General features: G+C 34.4%; 4 protein-coding genes across 8 annotated transcripts; 3 read left to right on the forward strand and 1 right to left on the reverse strand.

Annotated features, from left to right (window-relative positions):
• Positions 1 to 772: 772 nt before the first annotated feature.
• Positions 773 to 7,347, forward strand: LOC127249362 (protein trichome birefringence-like 10). 3 transcript variants are annotated; one of them, XM_051272119.1, is made up of 7 exons: positions 773 to 887; positions 1,555 to 1,613; positions 1,694 to 1,788; positions 3,397 to 4,728; positions 5,581 to 5,970; positions 6,051 to 6,209; positions 6,846 to 7,347. In XM_051272119.1, exons 4-7 carry the CDS (start codon positions 4,298 to 4,300, stop codon positions 7,183 to 7,185), a joined length of 1,320 nt encoding a protein of 439 aa, XP_051128076.1. In that variant the 5' UTR covers positions 773 to 887; positions 1,555 to 1,613; positions 1,694 to 1,788; positions 3,397 to 4,297; the 3' UTR covers positions 7,186 to 7,347. The 3 variants fall into 3 exon arrangements, with proteins under 3 accessions (XP_051128076.1, XP_051128077.1, XP_051128078.1); XM_051272120.1 differs by having other exon boundaries at positions 881 to 1,613; positions 3,397 to 3,589; positions 3,977 to 4,728; XM_051272121.1 differs by having other exon boundaries at positions 881 to 1,613; positions 3,397 to 3,444; positions 3,977 to 4,728.
• Positions 7,348 to 8,502: 1,155 nt separating this feature from the next.
• Positions 8,503 to 11,411, forward strand: LOC127249088 (3-dehydrosphinganine reductase TSC10A-like). The gene is made up of 3 exons (XM_051271707.1): positions 8,503 to 9,110; positions 10,241 to 10,388; positions 10,906 to 11,411. The coding sequence occupies exons 1-3, from the start codon at positions 8,574 to 8,576 to the stop codon at positions 11,193 to 11,195; spliced, it is 975 nt and encodes a 324-aa protein (XP_051127664.1). The 5' UTR covers positions 8,503 to 8,573; the 3' UTR covers positions 11,196 to 11,411.
• A 458-nt stretch (positions 11,412 to 11,869) lies between these two features.
• Positions 11,870 to 15,029, reverse strand: LOC127249087 (glucose-1-phosphate adenylyltransferase large subunit 3, chloroplastic/amyloplastic). The gene is made up of 15 exons (XM_051271706.1): positions 14,654 to 15,029; positions 14,460 to 14,573; positions 14,211 to 14,384; positions 13,967 to 14,059; positions 13,781 to 13,864; positions 13,652 to 13,707; positions 13,441 to 13,534; positions 13,175 to 13,287; positions 13,025 to 13,097; positions 12,861 to 12,941; positions 12,689 to 12,775; positions 12,501 to 12,605; positions 12,280 to 12,386; positions 12,144 to 12,204; positions 11,870 to 12,045 (listed from the first exon to the last, which is right to left on the reverse strand). Exons 1-15 carry the CDS (start codon positions 14,876 to 14,878, stop codon positions 11,944 to 11,946), a joined length of 1,569 nt encoding a protein of 522 aa, XP_051127663.1. The 5' UTR covers positions 14,879 to 15,029; the 3' UTR covers positions 11,870 to 11,943.
• Positions 15,030 to 15,107: 78 nt separating this feature from the next.
• Positions 15,108 to 25,305, forward strand: LOC127249086 (mitogen-activated protein kinase kinase kinase NPK1-like). Of its 3 annotated transcripts, XR_007838243.1 has the most exons (20): positions 15,109 to 15,205; positions 18,298 to 18,789; positions 18,896 to 18,934; positions 19,621 to 19,686; positions 19,769 to 19,879; positions 20,033 to 20,113; positions 20,196 to 20,273; positions 20,360 to 20,442; positions 20,903 to 20,984; positions 21,103 to 21,203; positions 21,343 to 21,382; positions 21,520 to 21,579; positions 21,657 to 21,709; positions 21,799 to 21,964; positions 22,071 to 22,280; positions 22,437 to 22,750; positions 22,842 to 22,912; positions 23,615 to 23,717; positions 23,814 to 23,950; positions 25,061 to 25,305. XR_007838243.1 is itself a non-coding variant. In XM_051271705.1 (19 exons), exons 1-18 carry the CDS (start codon positions 15,131 to 15,133, stop codon positions 23,713 to 23,715), a joined length of 2,220 nt encoding a protein of 739 aa, XP_051127662.1. In that variant the 5' UTR covers positions 15,108 to 15,130; the 3' UTR covers positions 23,716 to 23,717; positions 23,814 to 24,039. The 3 variants fall into 3 exon arrangements, 2 of the variants coding, with proteins under 2 accessions (XP_051127662.1, XP_051127660.1); XM_051271705.1 differs by lacking the exon at positions 25,061 to 25,305 and having other exon boundaries at positions 15,108 to 15,205; positions 21,660 to 21,709; positions 23,814 to 24,039; XM_051271703.1 differs by lacking the exon at positions 25,061 to 25,305 and having other exon boundaries at positions 23,814 to 24,039.
• The last annotated feature ends 336 nt before the right edge of the window (positions 25,306 to 25,641 follow it).

Consider the following 25,641-nt stretch of genomic DNA (forward strand, 5'->3'; position numbering starts at 1 on the left):
TAAAAAAAATAAAAAATGCAATATTTCAAAAAAAAATAAAAATTATTTCCATTTTTATAGTGTAAATTCTACATAGCAAATACAACCTAAAAATATTTTTATTAAACACACATGATTTATATGATTAAAGTATTTTGGGTTATAATATAATTATAGATTCTAGTGGGGTATAATGCAAATAAACACTCCTATAAAACACGTTCATTCGTACAGACGACGCCTGAGAAGACTGGGAGAAGAAGAAGAGGATGGGAGGGACGGCGAAAATGAACGCGATGAGATCAATGGTGGTTGTCTTCGGAACAATGGCATTCGGCTACTTGTCTATGCAGGTAGGGTTCAGACCTTATGTCGAGAGAGCGCAATTGGAGCAACAGCGGCAGGAAGCTCTCCTCCAAGCCAAATCCGCCGAAGTAAAGTCCGAAGATGGTTTCGAAGACAGCTTTCGTGGAGCTGAAAAAATTCTCTCGGATAGGTTTCCTGAGTCAGATCCTAAGCTATGAAAAATCTATTTCCTATGTTCGATTTCTTTTTCTTGTGATTGTAGGGAGCTTTTCAAATTGTGCTCTGATGTTATTAGTTCCAGAGACTTGCTTATGTTTATTTAGTGCAATTCAAAGTAGAAATTCTTCTGGTTAATTCATTTTCGTAGATCAGAAAGTTCTATGCTATACACGTTGATGGTGACTTGAAAATGTACCTATCGTACCTAAGCTATGCTCATGAACAATAATCACCAGACTTCGCTTGTTTATTCTGTTGATCCAATGAATGAAGGACGAGGATAGCACATTTTAGTGAGTTTGAACCAGTGGAGATATGATTACGAGTTGAATTCATTCAAGCTCGATGCAATTTAAATTCCAACTGGAAACGAGCTTTAACAGGTATCCTTTCTATTTAGTTTTGATCTATCAATGCTACTGATATTTTATTTATTTATTTATTTATTTTTTATATAAATATATGTATAGGGAATTTTATTGCTTGTTGATTCTATTGTATAGTGCATAGAACTATGTATAAGTGATGGTTTCAAAGTAAAATGACTGCCATCATTCATAAGAGTTGGATGTAATCCGGGATCATGGTGGAATCTGAATGTTTGGTTGAGATGGAAAGATTTTTCTGAACTTGTAGATGATATTAGGGTGAGAATTGGTTGCCTAATGATTTAATTAGACTAGAATCTACCATAGTTTGATGAATGAAAGGCCTTTTGTTTTACAGAAATATATCTTTAGCCAATTATACATGGGGACATGGGGTATTGTAGGTCTTTTTCGTTCTTTTGTTTTCCGTCTTAAACGAATATGCAGTTGCTTTTTTGCCATTGGCCAAAATTTGAGGAAAGCTTTAATTGTTCAATGTGGACTTCTCGATAGTTCAGAACTGCTTAGAGTAGCCCTTAATTGCATTATGAAGATGTAGTGCTGTTGGAAGGTTTGGTTTGTAACTTTGTTATGGTTAGCTTCAACAATGAATTTTCACGAGGTGATTAATAGTAATGATACCTGATCTCTGTTCGATGATTGTGATCTTACCTATTTGAAGTCTGCCCTTGGAGAATCTTCAACCATTTGGGTTTCTAAGGTCTGCTAAAGCATCGAGTGGTAACAACTTCTGCACTGAAATTTGTTTGCTGATCTTACCATGAAGCATTGAGCCTTGAGTTGATCTATTATTATTGCAGGGCCAGGGTTACGTGCTATTGCAATTCACGGGATGAAGCTGCTGCTGACGTTGCCTTTTGCCAAATGCTACTAGAATTCGAAAGCGCCATATCTGGTAAACAGTTGTTCTTGCTCTGAAGAATCATGATACTTCCCTTAATTATCTAGCCCCTAATAATGAACAAAATAAATTGGTAACATACTCATCTTCCTACGCAGAATTTCATAAGCTGTCAAGAACCATTACTTGCATGTGTCATCACTAATTCTCCTTTGCAAAAAGGGTGCTCATTCTTCAGTTTTGATGTTTTTCTGTTAACATAAAATGAAATGAGAGACCCACCCGAGCAAGACTCTGACTTGTTATAAATAAGCATACTTGTGTTTAGATATGATTTGGGAGTGGTTTGAAGTTTTGAATAGTAAGAAGTTAAATAAAAAAAAACAAGTATATATGACGAAAATGAGAATAATTAGGGTACTGATTAATGATTAATTAACATGGCGCTGAATGCTGATAGGATATGAAATAGACTATGGTACATGATTTGAATCAATCCAGCATGTGTTACCTTTTGGTGTCTGGGGTATGTGTTAATATACCTTTGTACCAAGATCAGTAGTAGTATGTAATGTATGCTATTATGACGTGTTGTCGATTCATATATTACAATTGTTTTGTATTATCATGCCTTGTTAATCAGAACCTAAGCAAATAAGTATTAGAGGTAATGTTTTATATACATATAAGTTTTTGATGCAATATTTTAATAACAAATATTTCCTCCTTATTCACATGTAATGTTAAAATTTTCATTTTGGTCGGTTCACATATTAGGTCATTTTCTTTTAAAAGACATTATGCAATCTAGTTATATTTTAAATTTTATAATTTATAATTTATTTAATTTTTATTAAATTAATTAGTTATTTAACTTTAATTGGTATTATATTATAATTAATTTTATTAATATATTTTTAGTTATTTATTAATCATACTTTTTATAAATTGTTGTGTCTTAGTGACTGATATTTTGAAAAATATATATTGTCAATTGTCTACGGTAGCAAAGGTGACTTGAAATAGTTTTACCTTGTTATTTAGGGAGACCAGACTGGCCTAGGCCGGTTTCATTTTACGCTCGGTTCAAATTGTCAATAAAGTGGGCATTATTATAGTCTGGTTCAGCCTGTGGCCCATTAATGAACGGTCCGATTCTGCTCAGCCCACCGGTCACCTGAACTTTATATGCAGTTTTTATGTCTGCTGGTTTTTTTGGAGTATACTTGAACCTGCTGGGGACAAGCCTAGAGCCCTGGACCGGTTTAGTCCTATTGCTTTTTGCCATACCGGTCCGAACCGGCCCTCGAACCCGAATGTCGCCAGCCCTATAAAATGACATGTATGTAGGACGACGGCTACATGAGGGTGACATCTTCCATAACAAGACAAGTGATGAAAGAGTTGAATGGAGTAAATAATAATAGCACCACTAATTATTAACTGCTTGAAAGTTCAGCTGGAGTAATTAGTTGCTGTAGAATTTTGGCATGCCTTCAAGAATCTACTTATAAATCAGTGACAACTCATCATTCGTGAATTCTTTTTCTTCTTGGCCAAATACATTTTTTAAAAAATTTATTTTAATTCTTCCTGTGTACACACACATTACACAAATAGGGCTAAAGATGCAAGAAAAATAAGATCCCACTTTTCTTGCAGTATTCTGTCAAGATGAAGAAAATGAAGAAGAACGTGGGCACATCTCAGGTAGTTTTATAATCCGTTGCCAAAGCAAGATTTGTGCCTGCTTTAGTTGAATCCTCTTAATTCTTTCATTATAGTATTATAAATTAAATTAATAATATATTCTGTCAAGATGAAGAAAATGAAGAAGAACGTGGGCACATCTCAGGTAGTTTTATAATCCGTTGCCAAAGCAATTATTCTTTCGAGATTTGTGCCTGCTTTAGTTGAATCCTCTTAATTCTTTCATTATGGTATTATAACTTAAATTAAATTAATAATATACCATGTGTTAATTATTATGTACTGATCACTATACCAAACAAATCCCACTATCATTTACTTACAACTGTAACAAAGCTCCCCTTAAATCCAGATCCTATCTTCTTGTTTTGAAAATTTATATACTTCTTTCCCCCACCCCCACTATGCCCCACCATTCCCACTACCCCATCATAACCCTGCACTCTCTCTCTACTTTCACTCTCCACTCTCTCTCTCTGCTTGTTTCCTTGCTTTACAGATACCCTTTTGTTTCTCTCTGCTGTCTAAACAGGAAAAGGGCAAAAAAAGGAAAATCTTGTGGTGGCATTTGGCAGCCAATACTCCTTCAACAAGTAAAGAAGAAACAAATCACTCATTTTTTAGACTCTCCGGACCAAACTTCCTATGATGATTTTCAGCGGTTGATTAGCTTGCACATTACAGTTCTTCAGTTTCCTCAAACTCCCTTGCTAGCCCTCCCTCCCTCTCTCTCTCTCTCTATATATATATATATATATATGTGTGGATGTGACTGTGTGTGTGTGTGTGAGTGTGAGTATTCTTCTTTAGGGAAGGGTGTAGAAATTGAATCTTGGTTTTGGGACTTTGAAAAATGGCGATTAGCCCATCTGCAGAGGTCTCTGAGGATATGAACTTTGTGGGTTTTTACAAGAAAGTGAAGCGCTTTAGGCCGTTTGAGCCTTCAGTAGGGATTCTTGGTTTTACAGTATGTGTTATTTTTGGGTTTCTATTCTTGGACTACAATAGTGTTCCAAAAGGGGTGAGAATCCCTTCCCTGAGTGAGAGGTTTCTGTGGATGAAAATCGATGGAGAGAGTGGGAAGAAACTTGATTTCTTGAGTGGAATCAATGATGGCGTGTGTGATCTGTTCGATGGGGATTGGGTGTGGGATGAGAATTATCCATTGTATAATTCAAAAGATTGCAGGTTCTTGGATGAAGGATTCAGGTGCAATGAAAATGGCAGGCCTGATAGTTTCTACACCAAGTGGAGATGGCAGCCAAGGGATTGCAATTTGCCCAGGTTTTGACCATTCTCTTTCATAATTTCATTTCATTTCATTCCATTTTTTGGGCAAGAATGGAAATTTGTTTACTTAAATTTATGCTCTTGTGTTTGAACTGATATTACATATCTACTTGTGGTTGCAAATGATATGCATCTTTTTTTACCCAGTTTTGTTATATATATGTAAATTGTGGAGGAAGATAAATGCTTCTACTTATTTTATGTCCCCGGCGGCAGTTAGGGTGCTGATTATGGTTAATAACTTAATCAACATAGGGTAACGGTGCACACATCTTATTGACCGTAGATGTAATAGTTCATACAACATATATTGTTTTAATTTAAGTGATGTGCTATGTCCACTATCACCATGTGCACATTAGGAGACTGCTGAGTAATCCTAATTAGGACCTAACAATGCCCTGTGTAATGACTACTGATAGTTAATTGCCTGTTTTTCGATATGTTCCAAGTCTCGGTTTTGTTTCTTATCTGTATGTAAATTGTAAAGGAGATACGGTAAGGGTGTGTTTGTTTGGGGTTTGGATTTTGAGTTGGGGTTTAAATAGTAAAAAAATTTGAATTTGAATAGTTGTATGATTGATATAATCAAGTGTTGGTGTGATGTTTTGAATGTAAAATTGATTGTTAGTATAATATAAAAAATGAAAATATGTGGTTGATTTGATTTTTTGGGGAATTTTTTTTTTTGATGAATAGATTTATGGGAAAATCTCGTAAACGAACACACCTTATATTTGTGAAATCGAAGAGAACTACGGAGCCTTGTAACTCTGTGTTGTCCATTCTTCATCTATTGTCTCAACAAGAACTATGAATTCTAACATTTGTGAAAAAAAACAACAGATTTGATGCCAAAGTGATGCTGGAGAGCCTGCGAAATAAACGAATTGTGTTCTCCGGAGACTCGATAGGAAGAAACCAATGGGAATCTATGCTCTGTATGCTGTCGTCCGTAGTTTCCGACAAGGACTCTATCTATGAAGTGAATGGGAACCCGATCACAAAGCACCGAGGATTCTTGATTTTCAAGTTTCCCGAGTATAACTGCACGGTGGAGTACTACCGGTCGCCGTTCCTCGTCCTGCAAAGCCGTCCTCCCGCAAACGCTTCGTCCGGCATCAAAACAACGCTAAAGTTGGACCGAATGGATTGGACGTCGTCAAGGTGGAGAACTGCCGATATCCTCGTTCTCAACACGGGTCATTGGTGGAACTACGAGAAGACTCTTAGAGGGTGCGATCTCGAATTCTAACTCGTCTCATTCTTGTGTTTATTTGTAGTTTTTTCATCGCTCACTTAAAATCGATGCTCAGAGGGTGTTACTTTCAAGAGGGCGACGAAGTTCGGACGGACATGACGATCGATGCAGCGTACAAGAAAGCCTTGGAGACGGTCGTCGAATGGATACTCCGGAAAGTGAACACTACCATCACACAAGTCGTCTTCCGGACATACGCTCCCGTTCACTTCAGGTTTCTTCGGAATTTAATTATGAACTCAAAATGAATCATACTTGAAAATTTAAAGTTCTGGTTAGATAGAAGTTTTGAAAAAAGTAAAAATTGTGTGTATTTAATGTGATCTTTTATTAAAGATTTTTCTGAAATAGTTACTGCTGATAGATAGTGTCAAAAGCTTCAAAAATATATAGCGCCTTTCCACATTTTTTTCAGGGGTGGCATTGAAAAAGTAAGGCTATCTAAAGATAGAAGTTTTGAAAAAATTTAAGAATAGTAAAAAGTTTTACATTTAAATTTAATGTGAATGTCTCCTAAAAAAACAAAATACTACCTTTGTTCCATAAAAAGAGTATCATTTGTCTTTTATGTTATCGATAATTTACTCCACAAATTTTATTATATTTGTATTATAGGAGACTAATAGAGATATTTTGTCATTTTCCTTGGATTTTCGATTGTACTACGTATTGATATAATAATTAATATTCAAATATCAACACCCAAAAAGCCTATAGTACCCTTCTTATAGGATGAAAGAGTATATATATTTGATGTAATAATTTTTGACAAATTTACTGTCAAGACTCGAGTTCTAAAAATATTTATGTAAATAGAGTTTAAAATGTTTCGATGAATTATTTATTTTAGGGGCGGCGACTGGAGAGACGGGGGAGCATGCAATTCGGACACCCTTCCCGGCTCCGTTCTATCAGCGTCTCAAAAATGGACACAATACGAAATTTTCACGAGAGTAATTGCAGCCCATGGGTCGGCGCTCGACGTGCTGAATATTACTCGGATGACGGCGATGAGAAAAGACGGGCACCCGTCTGTATATTACAAGTCCCGGCCGACGCCCCTCCACAGACAAGACTGCAGCCATTGGTGTCTGCCGGGAGTTCCCGACGCGTGGAACGAGCTGCTCTACGCCCTCGTTTTGAAGCACCGGCCGACGAAAACGTCGAATTCGTCGGTCGCGCAGGTATGATTGGTTGATTGATGGAGTGTAAATAAGTTATTGACACGAGGAAAGGATAAATGAATTTAGTGAAACAAATTTTGGCATGGGTTAACAGAGGCAAGAAAGAAACTTGGCCTCTGTTTGTAGATAGAAAGAAATTTGCGTATCACTCAGTAAATGGGTTTCAGATTCAGACAGCGACAATAGTTGTCGGCAACTAAACTAGCATCTAAATTTCGAGGGTTAAAATATTATAAGTTATGTAATATTTAATTAATAAATTTAAATAAAAAATAATAACAAAATTAATTTATAAATTTAGATAGTTTTAAAAGAATAAATTATATATAAATACATAAAAATTAATATTATTAATACTAAAAAATTGGGCTTGGTGAATTGATCCGGCCCTAGTTCCGTCGCCGTTGCGTGTATGCATACAGGATGTCTGAATTTTGGTTCCATTGCATGTTCTACAAAATAAAGAATTCATCCCACATGGGGGCAATGCTTACAATTACCTGTGTTAAACCAAGGGCATGTCTTTTTTACTAAAAAAAAAAAGACATAATTTTGTCATAAATATTAATATATTACATACTTAAGATTCGGGCAGAGTTAATCAAAATTTGACCCGATACGAAATAATTAAATTTAAGTTAAAAAATTTAATCCGATTATATATTATGTGAAATAGTCATAATTAATATATTTATTATATATGTAAAATAATTATAATTTAATAATTTTCTTATAAATTAATTCGATATAATAAAAAACTGGTCAACACGAATTGACCAATTGCGACTCTAGATTCGTTATCATAACTTTTTTTAAAAAAAATTAACAATATTTTAAATTTTGTTCTATATAATAATAACGTTTTTAAAAAATAAAATTAAATTAAGAAATATATAAAATAAAAAATTATAGGTTTGGCCAAACCTCCTGCCTGCGCACACTGTAGATTTAGATACCTGCATGAAACTCATTTTATTTTATATTTATTAAATTCGGGAATTACATAGCACTGTGACCAGTTGCGCAAGGACCTTTTAAAAAAATATATATATTTTTATATACTATAAATTTATAATTAAATTATACTTTTTCATTTTTTATTTTCCAAAATAAAAATATTATCTTTTAATTTAATAATTTTATTATCGATTAAAATAATAAATACCTTTTTAATTTTTAATATATTATACAAAATCAAATAAAAATCAAACTCAATCTCAATTTTCACCCGACACACACCCTAATACAAACCCATTGTGCAGAAGCAATTATTAGTAATTACTTGATAATTGCAAAGTATTGCCTTTGTTTTCTTCGTCAAACTTGATTAGCTCTGCTGTAAATACATTTTAATTAATTCTACAAAAGCTTTCGCCTCTCCCAATCGCGCTCCAATGGCGACAGTCTACATCTCCTTCTCCGCTCTCATCCTCCTCTTCCCGCTCGCTCTCCTCCTCCTCCTCTACTTCCTCGTCCGGCCCCGCCCCGCCCGCGTCCCAATCAAAAACCGCCACGTCTTCATCACCGGCGGCTCCAGCGGGATCGGCCTCGCACTCGCTCACCTCTGCGCCCAACACGGCGCCGACGTCAGCCTCCTTGCTCGCAGCGCCGCCAAGCTCGAGGAAGCCAAGCAATCAATCAAACTCGCCACCGGCCGCGACGTCAGAATCTTCAGCGCCGACGTCAGGGATTACGACGCCGTCCGCACCGCCGTCGAAGATGCCGGCCCGATCGACGTCCTGGTGTGCAATCAGGGAGTGTTCGTGCCTCAGGAGCTCGCGGATCAGGATCTGGAGGAGATCAAATTCATGATCGATGTCAATTTGACTGGAACCTTCCATCTGATTAGGGCAGCTTTGCCTGCCATGAAAAAAAGTCGGGCCGAGAGAGGGCCCGGTTCCATCGCCATTATGTCTTCTCAAGCAGGCCAGGTATAATTAGCTCCCATTCTTTATTGAAATTCCTTCCCCAAATTGAAACGAAACCCTAATTTCAAATCCCTACATGCTTTTCAGTGTGCATCAAATTTTCAATTTCTTGAGAGTCACTATCTGGTAGATTGTATTTATGGATTCTTTAATGATATAATTGTTAAAGATTGTTCTTCATTAACAGGAATTCACAATTTGTTCACTCTGTTTTTTGCTATGAAGTTAATTGTGAAGGTTTCGATTAGGGAGAGATTTAGGTGCTGACTGGTTAATTGTAAAGGTTTCTATTAGGAGAGGTTATCGTTACTGATTTGCCCAATCTGCACAGAAAAAGAAAAAGGCAGAATTGCCCTGGTCAGCACATAAACACCAACCAAACAGCACATAAAAAATGCAGACAGTTCATACTTAATAGAGTGTTTTGTATGAAGTTAATTGTGAAGGTTTCAATTAGGGAGAGGTTATGTTTACTGATTTGTCCCAGTCAACACATAGAAATAGGCAGATTTGCTCCGGTTAGCTCATAAAAAATAGCCTAACAGGACATGAAAATACAGACAGTTCATACTTCTAGGGTGTTTTGTACGAAGGTAATTGTGAAGGTTTCAATTAGGGAGAGATTAGGGTCCCGACTGGTTACTTGTGAAGGTTTCAATTAGGGAGAGGTTGCGGTTGCCGATTTTTCCCACTCAGCACAAAAAATAGACAAATTTGTCCCAATAAACACATAAAAAAATAGACAAACAGCACATAAAAATGCCGATAGTTCATACCTATAGGTTGTGTTGACTGAATAAATATATCTCGTGTGATGAAATTATGGTAGTATGTGTTATTGAACGAATGTCATATAGTGTCGATTCATATGCTGGATTTGTATTATGTCAACATAAATTGTGTGTTGTATGTCATTGTCTTGTGTGCTATCAACTCTAATTATAAAACACAATACAATGAATGCCATGCTTCAATTAATAGCCATGTCCTAAACTCATTCTGTATCCTACATTATGTTTGTATCCGAAACTTCTTTGGATTTGAATTAGAAAGCAATTTTTGATCTGTGGTTGCCGGTATCTTCTGTGCTTTGTGATTCATTGTGGTTATTTTGGTTTATGTGGTTCATTCAGGTTGGCATTTACGGTTACGCGGCTTATTCAGCCAGTAAGTTTGGCCTCAAGGGTTTGGCGGAAGCATTGCAACATGAAGTCATAGCAGATAACATTCACATCTCCCTCATCTTCCCTCCCGACACAGAAACTCCTGGTTTTGCAGAAGGTTCGAATTCTGCCCAATATTCTTACTTATCAACAGAATTGCATTTTCCTTCAGTTGCATTGTTAATTACTGGATTTAGTTTCGATCACATAATTTGAGAACATCGTGTGCTTAAATTGTAAGTCTTATAATACCTATCGGTTGTAGACAATATGCTTTCCTGTTATTTTGGAAAAGTATCTTTTATAGGAGCATTAATTTGGATTCGATATATAGAACACTTAAGATGTTCTCTTTTATCCATTTCATTTTGCCCGAATGGATTTATATGTCGTTTATTTGAATGAGGTTCGATAGCTTTGTGGGATAGAAATTCGTTATTTCTCTGGTTGTGTAAACATTTCACGAAAACAGCTACAGTTTCAATATTTACATATATCTTATCTTCATTTTCACTATTCTCTATCGAGCTAAAATGCATTTTTTTCATATCTCGAAGATTTAAATCTCTACGATTTTGTAAATGCTTACGCTCCTTCATTTGAACTGGGATTGAATTTTTATCATCTTGCATCAGAGAACAAAAGAAGACCCCAGCTTACGAGCATAATAGCAGCATCCTCTGGTGCAATGAAAGCCGAAGAAGTTGCCAAGAAATCTTTGGACGGAATTCAGTCGGGCACCTTCATTGTACCCTGCAACTTCGAGGGATATCTGCTCTCTATCGCAACTGCAGGTCTATCCCCTCAGAGATCATATCTGATGGCGTTCGTGGAGGTAATTACTGCCGGTTTAGTGCGCCTTGCAGCCCTATGTTTCCAGTGGAATTGGTACAGGAGCATTGAAAAGTGGCACACAAAGAAGTAACACCTCATTCCCGAAATTCGAAATCATGTAATCAGAATGATCTTCATTAACACCCCGAGTATTGCTTTTTCATCTATGTTTAGTAATATTAATTGCACCTTTATATCTTCTGATCTCAAAAGTTCATTTTCTTAGTTGTAACACCTGTATTTGCTTTTGTGATTGTACCGAGACAAGATTTCTCAATTCACACGACAGCATTAAATTTGTCTGTCAGTATGTGTATCGAATTTCATGTTGTTACCTTTCATAATTAGCCCGACTTTTGCATTGTCTTGTTCTTCTGCTTTCGGTAAGGAATATATACAGGATGTGTCGGAGCCGGAGAAGCAGTATTGGATGAACCCTATTCCAGAATCCTTTCCAACAAGCTCCATGTAAGAGTTTTCTTTTTTGTTTCTTCGCTTAAATAGTTAAATTTGCTCTTTATCGTAGCATTCGACTGCTTTCTTACAGGTAAAGTTATCCCTTGTGTTATGAGGCGCCAAATGTTAAGGACCACATAAAGAAACTGCGAGCAGATAGAGACATATAGACATATTAGTGAACACCATCAAGAAATCAACCCGGACCAGCTTGAGAGGATCTTCCGAACAAACATCTTTCGCACTTGTTCATGATCAAGGTAACCAAGAATTCGACACCTTCAATTTGAGCTGTCGGAGCATAATACAGAATGAAAACTCCACATATTTATGTCAAAACTGAGAGTTTCTGAGCATGATAGTGATGTAACATTATTGCAAAATTATATCACAGTTCCATCTTTGATGACCACATTTTTCAATATTACAGTAACGCCCGATCGTATGTAAAATCCCTCCGATGTTCTGTCTGCCTCTTGCACGCCCTGCAGGTCGCAATGCGAAGTTCAGATTCATGGTGGATCCAAAAATGTTTAACTCAACGCCCTACTTTCAGGTACAATGTAGGAAAAATTGTGCATACCTCAGAATTCTCAATAACTACATTTTTACCAATCCTAGCATTCTTGTCGATGATGCATTCTCTGTTTTGAACAGCAAAAATTACTTACAAAATATGTGATCTTAGTCTTACGAAGAAGAGGCAAAGTTTTGTATACCTGATTTTCGTATTTTCACCAATGCCTATAGGAACTTTACCCTTTGATAATGCGTACGCTCTTTCGGAGTCCGTTTCATAGTAATCAGCCCCCAGCATCACTGTGTCCTATAAAAACAAGAATTTGTGCTTAGAATCCATATATTACTGTCAAATATATCTTTGATTCTCGATAACATATATATATATATATCATGAAAGTGGAGAGAAATTAAAGCTAACCTTTAGGTGCACATTGGCGTTTATGCGTGACCTGATACCGACAACACTGTGCTCTATGAAGCAATCAGTTAGGAAGCTACCATGTGAAACTATCGAATCAACAATCTGTGAAAGAATTAGCTTTATCAGATAGTTTATCAAGGAATGTTTCCGGGAACTTATTATTTGTGCTAGGGTTTAGTAATAACCTTGCTGTTTTCGATCTTTGACGGCGGCAAGTTTCTCCTGGATGTGTAGATTGGTTTTGCTGCGTCGTAAAAACTGAATCTTGGCGGCTGAAAAGACAGCAAAGTCTTGTAAGGTAATCATTTCACTACTCTATTAGTCTATTTTAAGTTTTACGATACGCATAATACTTACATGTTCTGTAAGGGCTAGGTTTGCTTCGAAAAATGACCGGATTGTACCAATGTCTTCCCAGTAATCGTTGAATAAATAAGCCTGTCGACATTTTATAGTTTAGTAATATATATATATATATATGCTGAGTTAAAACGAGAATCTGGCTAAATTGATTAGGAAACCTTGATAATAAATTCCCTTGCTGAAGCAGGGATTATTTCTGATCCGAAATCATTAGCAGTTGGAAAACGCCATCTGGATCGAGAGAAAATATACTGTAATTGATTCAAGATATTCTCATAACTATAATGTGTGAGAGGATAGAGAATTACCTTAGAAGGTTTAGAAGTATTTCCTTCTTAAAGACATAAACTCCCATTGAAGCGATATAAGGTTTTTTTGCTGCTTCTTCTCGGGAAAGTCCCAAAACCGTCGTGTCTACTGCCTGAATTTATATGCTAAACTAGTTAACATCCTTTCGAAATTCGGTTATGTTTAGATGTATTGTATAGAAAGTAGATTTTTTATGTAATGTTTTGAATGAAAATTAGGTATTTGATGTGATATCTTTATGAAAAGGTTATATTTCGGCAATTACCATCGCCTTCAACTCGTTTCCTCTAGGCTTTTCACTGAATGAAAGAACCCTTCCCGTGTCGTCGATCTTCATCAAACCAAAGTCTGAGGCGCGACTATCATGGTAAACAGAAACTTGTTTATGTAACACTATGTGTGTATATATGCTTGTATGCGATAGATAAGCATATATATATATATATATGTATCATGAATTTGCGACGAATTTTCACCTGTCATCTATCGGCAAACACGATAGAGTAATATCTGCACCGCTTTGCCGGTGATTCTGTATGAAAACTCGAATGTTATGTTATCAAATGCTACGAACAATCTAACTCGATTTTTTTTGGTTTGTGTACCTGAACAAAATCCATATAGTCCATTCTGTACAAGTGATCTCCGGATAGAATAAGAACATCTTCGATATCTTTACTTCTTGGATCCTGCGACATTTACATTGTGTTTTGTTGCTGCAGAAATCGGCATCAAAAAGGACATGGCACAGCTTCGACAACAATTCGATCAAAAAACAGTAATAATAATACCTCAAAAAGCCAATGGAATTGCCGCACGGCGTCTGCTGTCCCTTGAAACCAGTTTTTCCCGGCTTCTCCCGGCGTTTGAGTGGCAGCTAAAACCTGGTAAGGAAAATCCCTCAATTTCGGAAATTTTTTATAGTAAAAGTCGATTATTTGATCCGGTATTTTGTGACAGAAAAAATATATTTGATGCGAAGTTGATGAATAGTGTTCTAAAAGAGTTGAACTTTTCGATGACAACGTACGGTACCTCGACATAGCCGTCTCCGAATGTGACGCCGCCGCCAAAATTGTAGGCGCGGGCGAGATGCCGGTTGAGGGAAGCCGAGTTGAACTGAGTAAGGATGTAGACTTTATTGATCCCGCTATTGATGCAGTTGCTCATCGGGACGTCGATCAATCTGTACGCCCCTCCAATCGGAACCTGAAAAAGAAAAACTTGAATCTTTTTTCAGAATCGAAACTCGAAATTCGGCGAACGGCAGACTCTCGAACTCACGGCAGGCTTGGCCCGGCGCTTCGTCAGCGGGAACAGCCGCGTCCCAGCGCCACCTCCGAGTATGATCGCCACGACCGTCCTCGGATCTCGCTTCTCCGACTCCAGGTCCCGCAACTGTTACATTCATTTTCTTACATCGATTTGATCGTTTTTTATTATTAACAAATTCTCGTTACGTTTTGTCGAAGACTCACCGTCGTCTCGGCGGCGACATCGGCTGTAAGAGACATACACACAGGGCTTCTACGAGCATTGTTCTTTATTAACTGAATTGGTCGGAATTTAAGCTTTTCTCCCATTGATTCTGCACTGGAGAATTTGAGCAGGCTGCGGCGGCGGTGCCGCCTGTTCCCGGCGGTGGTGTGCAGTTGTCCGGTGGTGGCGGACAGGGCGACGCCGTCGGCCGAAACCGCCGCCATATTTTAGTGTGTTGCAGGTAAATGTGTGTGTGGGGGAGAAGGAAAGTGTTGAATTGAATGAGTGGTTACATTATTACACTGGCATTGGTGAACTCAGCCGTGTTATCCAAATTCAATAATGTCCACCAATTTTTAGCCTTGCTTTCACGTGACCCTCGAAAAGGGAAGTTCGTGTTTATATAGGATGGTATTTTTAATTTTTTTTTTTTTTTTTTTTTTAATTTTTTTTCAGATGAACTATGTGCGACAAACATGACTCGGGAGGATCACAAATATAGAACAGTTTCATATGGTGCAGATGATTGGTCAAGTCTGATTTTCGATCAGGTACTAGCTTAGCTTACCTTGATTATAAAGATCGGAAAAAGATTTTATTTATAAGGGTTTCATTTATTTTTTTCATGTTAGATACAAATTTAAAAAAATTGTAAAAATATTTTTGTAAAAAAAATTACATAAATATAAAAATATTGTTAATATTAAGTAGAATAACGTAAAAAATGGAGTACTATTTTGCATTTTTTTTTTTTTTTTCAAAAATATCAAAATAATATATTGAAATTAAATTATATATATATAACATTACATCAATATATTTATAGCATATTAAATAATTATACTATATTTTTTAGGTCGGGATTACGCTTCTACAAAATGTCATCGAGCAATTTCAATGTTAATGTTATAATTATTTACAATATTTTTTAAAATGGTGGTTACTGATCAGATACCGGTAGTTAATTTTGTTAATTTTTTATTTTTTTTAAAAAAAGAAACTTATGTTTTGTGAAATTGTTGGAAAATAAATTCTTTTATTTGATGTGTAGAAAATTATGTAATCGAATATAAAAATAGTGAATGTTGGTAATGTATTAATATTTTAGAAAAACGTGTAAGAAGTAAACTAGAAAGAAAAAAAGTCTAGTCAAGTAGTTTATTTATTTATTTTCCTTTCATTTATCATTACGAAGGATTATTTTTGTGTTTCTTTCTATGTTTAAACACTTAATTTTTACTTTCTATATTGGTTTGTTCTTTCATTTAATTTTTCCTATAGGTTATTCCAAAAAATTAATACATTTATTATTTTATATTCTTTACACAATTTTCTATTCTTTACATAAATTTTTTTTATTTTTTTTATGATCATTTTAGACTTATCGTTACATTTTAAAAAAATAAAATCATATGTTTTAAAATTTTAGATGAATTTTAGAATATTAAGATTTTAAATAGAAAGTCAATATGATTTATTTCGAATACAATTATTTAGGTAAGGTAAATTACTAAATTATTATTTTATTTTATTATGAATTATGTTTTTAGTATTTTAAAAATATAAATTAATATATATATATAATTAAAAAACTAGAATATATGTTTAAATATTTTTAAAAGGTAATTGTTTATGAATAATGGATGCCAAGTAAGAAACCAAAGAAAAATGGAAAAAATATAAAAATATTGATGTAAATACCATACTTAGTTATTGTTTAATCACTTGTTGTTGTTGGTGTTTTTTGTTACCTTTGATTTTGGAGGTTTGAGGATAATACAAATTTGAATTTAATTATATTTGATGTAGTATAAATATTTATTTGATGTAATATTTTAAAAGTTCTTTTTTCATAATATATTAGATACAAATTACATACTACTACATTTAATTTAATTGTTCCAAACACACCCTTTAGTGTGAATTTGTTATTGTGTGTATTTATTTATTATTTGACATTTTATTTCAAACTATAGTATAACCATTATTTTATATATGTGTATAAAACATAAACAAATACATTGTACTCTTGATTTGGAATTTGATTTTTTTCAAAATTATAAGAAATTCGAATATGTTATATTTTGGAAATTTTAGATTCTTACAATAAATTAAATAAGCTACTTTGACTTCAATTTTTAAATAATAGTAAAATATACATGATGTATCATTTTACATAGAATGTTCCAATTATGCAATGTTTTAATAGCAAAATAGAATGTAAATTTTAAACAGAAAATGAATATGTAAAAGGTAACTATTATAATATTATTAATTTATCATAATAACATCATCGTTTATTTAAAATTAATTTTAGTTAAATTCATTTCAAATATTTTTCCATCCGTTAATTTTTTTTAAATTTACTTAATTACTAATTTTAATAAAAACAAAAAATTTCAATATTTAACTATTAATGAAAAATATTTATTTTTCCTAACCTACATGCAACTCTAATAAAGTTAATTTTTGCATACGGAAAAAGTATTTATTAATCTCCCATCAACAATAACATGTAAGGTATGTTTTTGTTGATAGTGATTTGAACATAATATTTTAAAAATAAAATATTATATTTTATAAAAACAAAAAAGAAAAATTAACTCCAAACTAAAAATAAATAAACACAAATATTTTGGGTGGAAAAATGTAATATATTCTTATAGAAAATTATAAAAAATTATATATTAAAAAACAAAAGAAACATAAATGGTATATTTTTTTTTTTTGGATTTAAAATTAAAATTACTATTATCCAGTGTAATTCATTTTTAATAAAATACATTATTTACTCTAGAAAATAATAAATCAAAATACTATTCTAATAAAAGCTTCAATTTCAAATAAAAACTAAACAAGCCATTAAATAAGTAAAGTAAAAAATATATTTCATAAACAGTTTTTTTTAACCCTTTTATATATATATATATATATATATATAAAATAAGATAAAATAATTATTAGATACTATAATATTTTATATAAAATTAAATTTTAACATTCTCTTAAAAATTGGAGAGATTTAAAAAAAAAAGACCCATAATTCACTATTATTATTCTATTTGTCATAAAAAATAGTATATTTTCTTAATAAAGAATTGTATTGAGTATTACTTTTATTTTTAATATTTATTATGATTTTTTCTATATATATTTTTTATTATAATAAAAAAATAAAGTAACAAAAAATATATATAGTGAGGTAGCTCGTTGAACGGAATATTCTCTTCATTTTACACTAAAAACTATTGGGCTTTACAGCTATCGTAGCCTTAATGGGCCTGGGCCCAAATAAACAATTAATTATTAATTAAATAACAAATACTTCATTAATCATGGCATGGAGGGTATGTATATATGTATCTATGGGTCCCACAGGCAAAGTAAAATGATCGCAACGGCTAGTTACCAATAATTTCAAATTTCTTGGGGTGTAAACACAAATAGACAGGTCTTTTGGGGTCATTCTATAATTAAAACATCTTATGTTTCCCATCGTTTATATTCAAATCTTGCGTTTTCCCTCTTGCTTGTATTTTTCTTCATTCATTTCTTCTGCAAATTCATGATTTAGCGTTGGAAGAAAAAAACCCTAAAGTAAAGTCCGTTGCTTTGCCCCAATTTCTGTGTTGTTTCTGCGCAGAAAGTGCATCTTTCTCCTCGATTCGCTGTGTTTGCCGCTCCGGCGATGCAAGACTTCCTCGGCTCAGTCCGTCGATCGCTGGTCTTCAAGCCGTCCGGCGAAGAATCGGCGGGATTTGGAGGATTTGTGGAAAAGATCGGGTCTAGTATCCGGAGATCGCGAATCGGGATATTTGAGAGGCCTCCGGTCCATGCTTTGCCTCCAATTGCGACGCCGCCGCGAGGAGTGGTGAAGGCAGTGCCGCCGGTGGAGGAGGAGTCGCCTCTGCCGCCGATGGAAGTGTCGGTGGAAGATGATCTGGTGGTAGTTAGGGATTTAGATGAAGCAGTGACGACTCCAAAGACGGTGAAAGATGAACAATTAAAGAAGAAGGAGGCCGCCTTGCCGGCTCCGATCCGGTGGAGGAAAGGGGAATTGATTGGGTGCGGTGCGTTTGGTAGGGTTCACATGGGGATGAATTTGGATTCCGGCGAGTTGCTCGCTGTTAAAGAGGTTTATTTCATTCACTTTATTTGTATTTTGAAATTCTTCCTTTTTCACTTTGGAAATTGTAATTTGGTTTCTGAATATCTCCCTACTTCATTTCCTTCAAATGCAGGTTTCGATTGCGGTGAACAGCACTTCGAAGAAGACACAGGTAATGACATTATTCTGAACCGATTATTGAATACAATTGACTTTTGTTATAAAAAATTTCTGCAGTATTCATTGTGTACAAACAATAATGTGTTAAACTTGTTTTTGGGATGTTTTTGGTATTTAGGATTTGAAATTTTTTGAGTGAAAAATAGTAGTCGGATGCAGGCTTTTTTTTTTTCTTTCTTTTTTTTTTTTTTTTTTTTTAAATTAAAATTTTGGGATTCGGATTTGAGTTTTGATTTGAAATAATTGTTTGATGTGATATGTGATGTTTTGAATGTAAAAATAACTTTTAGTGTGATATAATAAACGGAAAATAGATGTTTGATTTGATTTTTTTTGTGGGAAATCTTTTTGTATAATAAAAAGCCTAAAACAAAACACAGTCAGGTGTCCTTTTTTCTTTGTTTTGAGTGCGAAATATCTTCTTTACATATAGTTATGCAATGCAAAAATACATCACAAGTGAACAAATTCATATCATTTTTCTTGCCTATGTTAGTTCTACTAGGTGCCTCTTATTCGAATGCAATTTTACAAATGCTGCTGTGATTGTGTTTGTTTGCTAGCACAATGAGATTCATTTTGTTGTTTTGTTTACTAATTTCCTCATGTAATAAACTCGTTTGATCAAATTGGATTAGTTGAAGATTGATTTTGTTGGACCATTGACTATTTTCTCAGGAATATATAATGGAGCTCGAAAAAGAAGTGAATCTATTGAAAAATCTCTCCCATCCAAACATTGTGGTAAGTCGTGTTATATTCATGCTTTATTCAATATCCAATATATGTTTCACGGGTCTAAAGACATCTTCATCTTGTTTTTCAGAGATACTTAGGAACTGCAAGAGAAAATGATTCACTCAATATATTACTGGAATTTGTGCCAGGTGGATCCATTTCATCACTCTTAGGAAAGTTTGGGTCTTTCCCTGAATCCGTAAGTTATTACCATATATCATCTTAAATTTTAGAATGCTTGAAATGAGATGTGCTAGCCATAGATTTTAGATTAATCACGATATAGTTATGTAAGTGGAACTATCGGCTGTTGATTAGAATACGAAGTTTTACTCGGAGTTTTGGACTGCAGGTTATCAAGATGTACACAAAGCAATTGTTGTTAGGGCTGGAGTATCTGCACAAGAATAAAATCATGCACAGGGACATCAAGGTACTTTCTCTCTCCATTGAAATGTTTTGTTCTAGAGTTTATATTCCTAATTATTCAATACTGACTATTTGGATCTTATCAGGGTGCAAATATTCTTGTTGACAATAAGGGTTGCATTAAACTTGCTGATTTTGGAGCATCCAAGAAAGTTGAAGCATTGGCAAGTTATTCTTTCTCTATCTATTCTATGTGTTTCAAAATCACGACTCACTATCATAATCCAGGCCTCTCCGAATATTGCTACAGGCCACCATAAATGGTGCAAAATCTATGAAGGGTACTCCATATTGGATGGCGCCTGAAGTTATTGTTCAAAGTGGTCACAGCTTGTGAGTAAAACATCTCGGTTCTTGTAGGTGGTGAAGTTAAAATTTTTAAATGTCATCGTTTGCTGCGTGTGTGTAAGTCCATATGCAATGGAAACGACATAATGAGCATATATATATACATGTCTGCGCTTTTTCTCGAATTTATCTGAGTTATATAGCTGTCTATGTGGTTTAATGACCAATGAAAATTGAGATGAATATTAATCAACATATTTTTAACAGTTTTCTTTACTGATTTGATTTTGTAACATTAACTGTGGCATTTTTCCATAATTGAACTCAACAATAACATCAAATGGTAGGTGATGGTAATTGGGTGTGAGCTAAAATATATGCATGTCAATATTGATGACATTGCATATGAAAGTATATATCTTCTCAATTTCGTTTCTCAGAATTATTTTCAAATTATATCTTCACAACTCAACCAACCTATGCTGCTTTCTCCTTAAAATTACAGTTCGGCAGATATATGGAGTGTTGGATGCACAGTTATTGAAATGGCTACTGGAAAAGCTCCTTGGAGCCAGCAGTATCAAGAGGTATGAAATGCATCCTTAGATGGAGTCGCAAATCTTATTAATTCTAAAGCCTATGAGTTGTTAACAACGCCTGCATATGCAATATGATTTTAACAGTGGAATTTTTTATTGTATTCAGGTTGCTGCTCTTTTTTATGTTGGTACAACAAAATCCCATCCACCAATACCGGATCATCTTTCTGATAAGGCGAAGGATTTCCTGTTGAAATGCTTACAAAAGTATAATGTCTAGTACTTACATTGTAATTTCATTTTCCTTAAAAAAAGGAGTTGAGTTTTGCTAGGGAAAGCTGATTGTGGAATTCTTTCATTGTTTGCCCTCACATTTCATATTATTCTTCTGCTTGAATTTCTTCAGGGAGCCGGATCTGAGGCCTACTGCGTCGGATTTGCTGAAGGTAATATCATTTCTGAATCGTGTGCACATCAAATTAGCCCATTCATCATGTTGCTCAACCATCTTTTATTACAAAATTGAATCCTATCTGCAGTTTTATGTTTTCTTGTTATCTTACCTTTACTCCATTATCTTCAGCATCCATTTGTAACTCAAGAAACTCGGGAATCACATCGCCTTCTTCGATCTTCACTTTTGGTTAGCAGATGCTCGTCTTTCATTTTATATTTTACAATGCATGTCATATTCACTAATGAGGTAATCATTTGGAGCAGCAGGACAGCTCTGGGAAACGATCGTCTGTTCTTGGGGTTGAAACTAAGAAGTCGTAAGCTCCTTGTTTGTGTAATGAATTTTGTTAATCTTAAATAAGATTGCATAATTAATTTTTTTAGCTTTTACATTTTCTTGAAACAGCTTCTCAACCACTAGTCCAGAGCAGTTCTCAGCACAAGGATCCCTGTGGGCACCCGTTAACTTTGATGATGATGATGATATGTGTAGAATCGATGACAATGACGATCTTGTTACTGGTGCATCTATGAAATTCAGCCATCATCTTCTTTCCAGGGATTGTAATCAGGTTAACAGCATAGTATCCTATATATATATACCTTGTCGTAAAACTCAGGTTATCCTTAAGTTTGATAATATTGATTGGACTTGTCTGTGGTCTCTCCATTGCACAGAGCTATAATCCTATGTCCGAGCCAAATGATGATTGGGCTTGCAAGTTTGATGGAAGTCCCGAGATGATTAAAAGTGGGATTATGCATGGAGACAGATCATTAGGATCTGGTGAGGTAAATTGTGGTTTCACATTTCCAGTAGGACAATCAGGATCTGAAGATGACGATGAAGAAACAGAGTCAAAGATTAGAGCATTCCTGGACGAAAAGGTTTCTCACCTGGAAACTATGCCTGTGATTTATTCTCAACTTCACCAGGAAAATACGACCTCTAGAGCTAGAGGGATTAGGAGTCATATGCATAGTTATGCCCCCTATTTTACTCTCGATTTCTTGAAATCATTAGATTGGTATTTTATTTTGTAGGCTTTGGAATTAAAGAGGCTGCAAACACCTCTCTATGAATTCTACAATTCCTTGAATGTTGCCAGTCCTCCAAGCCCGGTCGGCATTGGCAACAAGGAGAATATCTCAAGCAATTGCAACTTGCCTCCCAAAAGCAGTCGATCTCCCAACAGGTTGGGGAGTAGAAGACTTTCCACAGCCCCTGATATTGAGTACGCTTCAAGTCCGGGGAGATGTTCCAGGCGTGTATCAAATATTGGTGACGTGAACTGTCAAGCTTCTCAAGACGTTCGGGAGCTGCTTATTGATTCTCATATCGAGCCCCTTACTCCAAGGTTTCGAAATGTTCTAACTTTAGTAGATTCTCTTTAATGAAATTTACTTCCTAGCCTGGTACATTCACTGTCAACTATGTCTTCCCTGCAGCTCTAGGCTGAGCGAGTCCGAGAAAAAGAAATGGAAAGAAGAACTTGATGAAGAGTTGGAAAGGACTAGAGGTAAGTTATGTCCAGTTTCCTGCACATTTATTAAAATCCCAAGATGTTTGCCATCTAATATGATCGATCTTTTTCTTGTTTTGTGTTTTTAACCACATTTTTTGTATGTACAAGATCGATGCCTATTTTATAGTATTTTTGGCCGTATGCAATACACATGTCTACCTTGCGAAAATTGGATGCATATGGCATAGTTCCTATTTGCAATACCCGATCTTAAAACTTGAGGCAATTTTAGTGTTGGATTGCGATAATTGGATGCTTATAGCATAGTTCTTATTTGCAATACCGGATCTTCGAACTTAAGGCTATTTTAGTGTCAAGATTGCGAAAATTGGATGCTTATAGCATAGTCCTATTTGCAATACTTGATCTTCAGACTTGAGGCTATTTTAGTGTCAAGATTGCGGAAATTGGATGCTTATAGCATAGTTCCTATTTGCAATACCTGATCTTCGAACTTGAGGCAATTTTAGTGTTAAGGATTGTGAAAATTGGATGCATATGGCATAGTATATTTCCTATTTGCAATACTTGATCTTCAAACTTGAGGCAATTTTATTGTTTTCGACCAAAGTTGTTTTTTGATAGAGTTATCTTCAATTGAAGGTTGAAAGTGATTATAATAATTAACTGAGGCTATGAATAAATAAATTTGAGTAATTTACAATCTTGACAACTAAAATTACTCACATATTGCAGAGCTCATTCGACAAGCAGGCGGGGCAAAAACATCTTCACCCAAAGATCGGATTCTGAATAGAAAAAGAGATCGATTAAGGTTTGCATCTCCTGGGAAATAAATGTAAGTTCTTACTCGATTCAAACAATATCAAAACAATCCTACAGTTTCTTACCTACTTCTTTCGCAAGAATGTGACTTCATCTAATCTACATGCAGTTTTTGGCAACGACAAAATTGAGCAGTCAAGAAGATATATCTGATCTTCAAGACAATATGGATTTCTATTAAATCGAACATCTGAATAATCGTTGCGACGCATACTTTCCCTGATCCATTGTAATGCAGTGCTTCTGGTAAGAATACTTCTTTATTTTCTTGTCATAGTGTGCATAGAGAGGCTTCTCCATGATCAGATCATTACATGCTAGCTAGTTATCATGTTCGAATATCGAATATCGCCTACGAAACCAGATGTTCTTTAGTATCTTCAGTCCATATGTTACCATCTGAAAAGATAGATATATATATATATTATGTAAAATAAGCAAACTGAAAAACAAAAAAAATGTTAACACTTCTCTGAAGAAAAGATGTGCTTTAAGAATTTCTGGAGGTTTGATCTTATTGCATAGAAAGATATATGATTTCAGGGCATTTTATTTTTCATATGTAATAGTCACTTCTTATATATATATATATATGTATGTATGTTTGTATGTGTTTCTATTTGTATACACTGGTATCTGTAGAGATTGATTTTTACATGGGATTCCATTGTTGTTTATTTGAATTCTCAAAACAACATGATTTTGATTTTTTGACACTGGAAAATATGCTTATACTTCAAATGATTAATGATGATAGTAATGCAGGGTAGTAGGTAGGTAGGTAGGTGTTTTTGTGTTTGTTTTAATTTGTGTGATATATATATATATATATATTGCAGGGATGTGTTTCAAATTAAAACCCCATTATGATGCTTCCCAACAAATTTTCATGCCACCCCCCACCCCCCCACCCCATAATAATGTTTTTTTCCAACTTGAATGATGGGCAAGAAGATCCTCTAGATTTTGAATATGTGTGTAGTAGTGGAATTTCATACATTTTTTTGAATTATATATATATATTATTTATAAAGTGGGATGATCTTGAAAATCAAAAAGTGCATGGAGTGGTGGACAAATCAAATAACCTGAATTTTGAATTGAAAGATATTACTGGAAGACGTGGATGACATGTCTCTCTCTCTCTCTATATATATATATATATTATTGTTGTTGTTGTAGGCAATTCATATTTTCTTGTCTCCACTTTTTATTGAACCTCTCTCTCACTCATCACGCAAAGTCAAACCAAACAAACAAACATTGGTTATTTCCTTTTCCATTGTTGTGTTTTTTTTTTTTAACTTTCTACTTTTACTCTATCTCTCTCACTTGGTTTCTCTATTTATTTGGCAGCAAAATCTCTGAGTTTCTCTCTCAAATCCAACAAATTCAGACCAATCCCTTTCTCTTGTCCTTGTCTTAAAATTATGAGAAAGAACTTTTCTCTCTCTGCCTTAAGCAACAAGTGATGCATGTCTTTCTTGCCCCATTTTCAATATATTTACAGATATATATATATATATATTATACATGTGTGTGTGTATGATTGCATCAATTGGATAAGCTTCACCATTCTAGTGGACATTAATGGAACAATTTCATATGATGAAAGGAAAATTAGGATTGTGATTATTTGTGTCTTTTTATTTATTTATAATCCTTTGTATTTTGGATTAAAAATATTTACATTATATTTTTAATTTAAGACCTAAAAATTAATCTATAGTTGTTTATTACGGAGTGATGCATGGATAATATGTGTATATATATATATATATATGTCTATATATGAGTGCCAATATATTTGACAGAAAATAAAATAAAAAATATATTGGTCAGAGAATTTTGGTGCAGGAAATATTCGCAATAAAGTGAAATCTTTTGTGATTGTCTGCCAATATTTAATTTGTCAAGTCGTTAGATCCTCTTTCAAA

This window comes from Andrographis paniculata, unplaced genomic scaffold, assembly GCF_009805555.1.
Source record: "Andrographis paniculata isolate CXL003 unplaced genomic scaffold, ASM980555v1 Contig35END, whole genome shotgun sequence".
NCBI lineage: Eukaryota > Viridiplantae > Streptophyta > Magnoliopsida > Lamiales > Acanthaceae > Andrographis > Andrographis paniculata.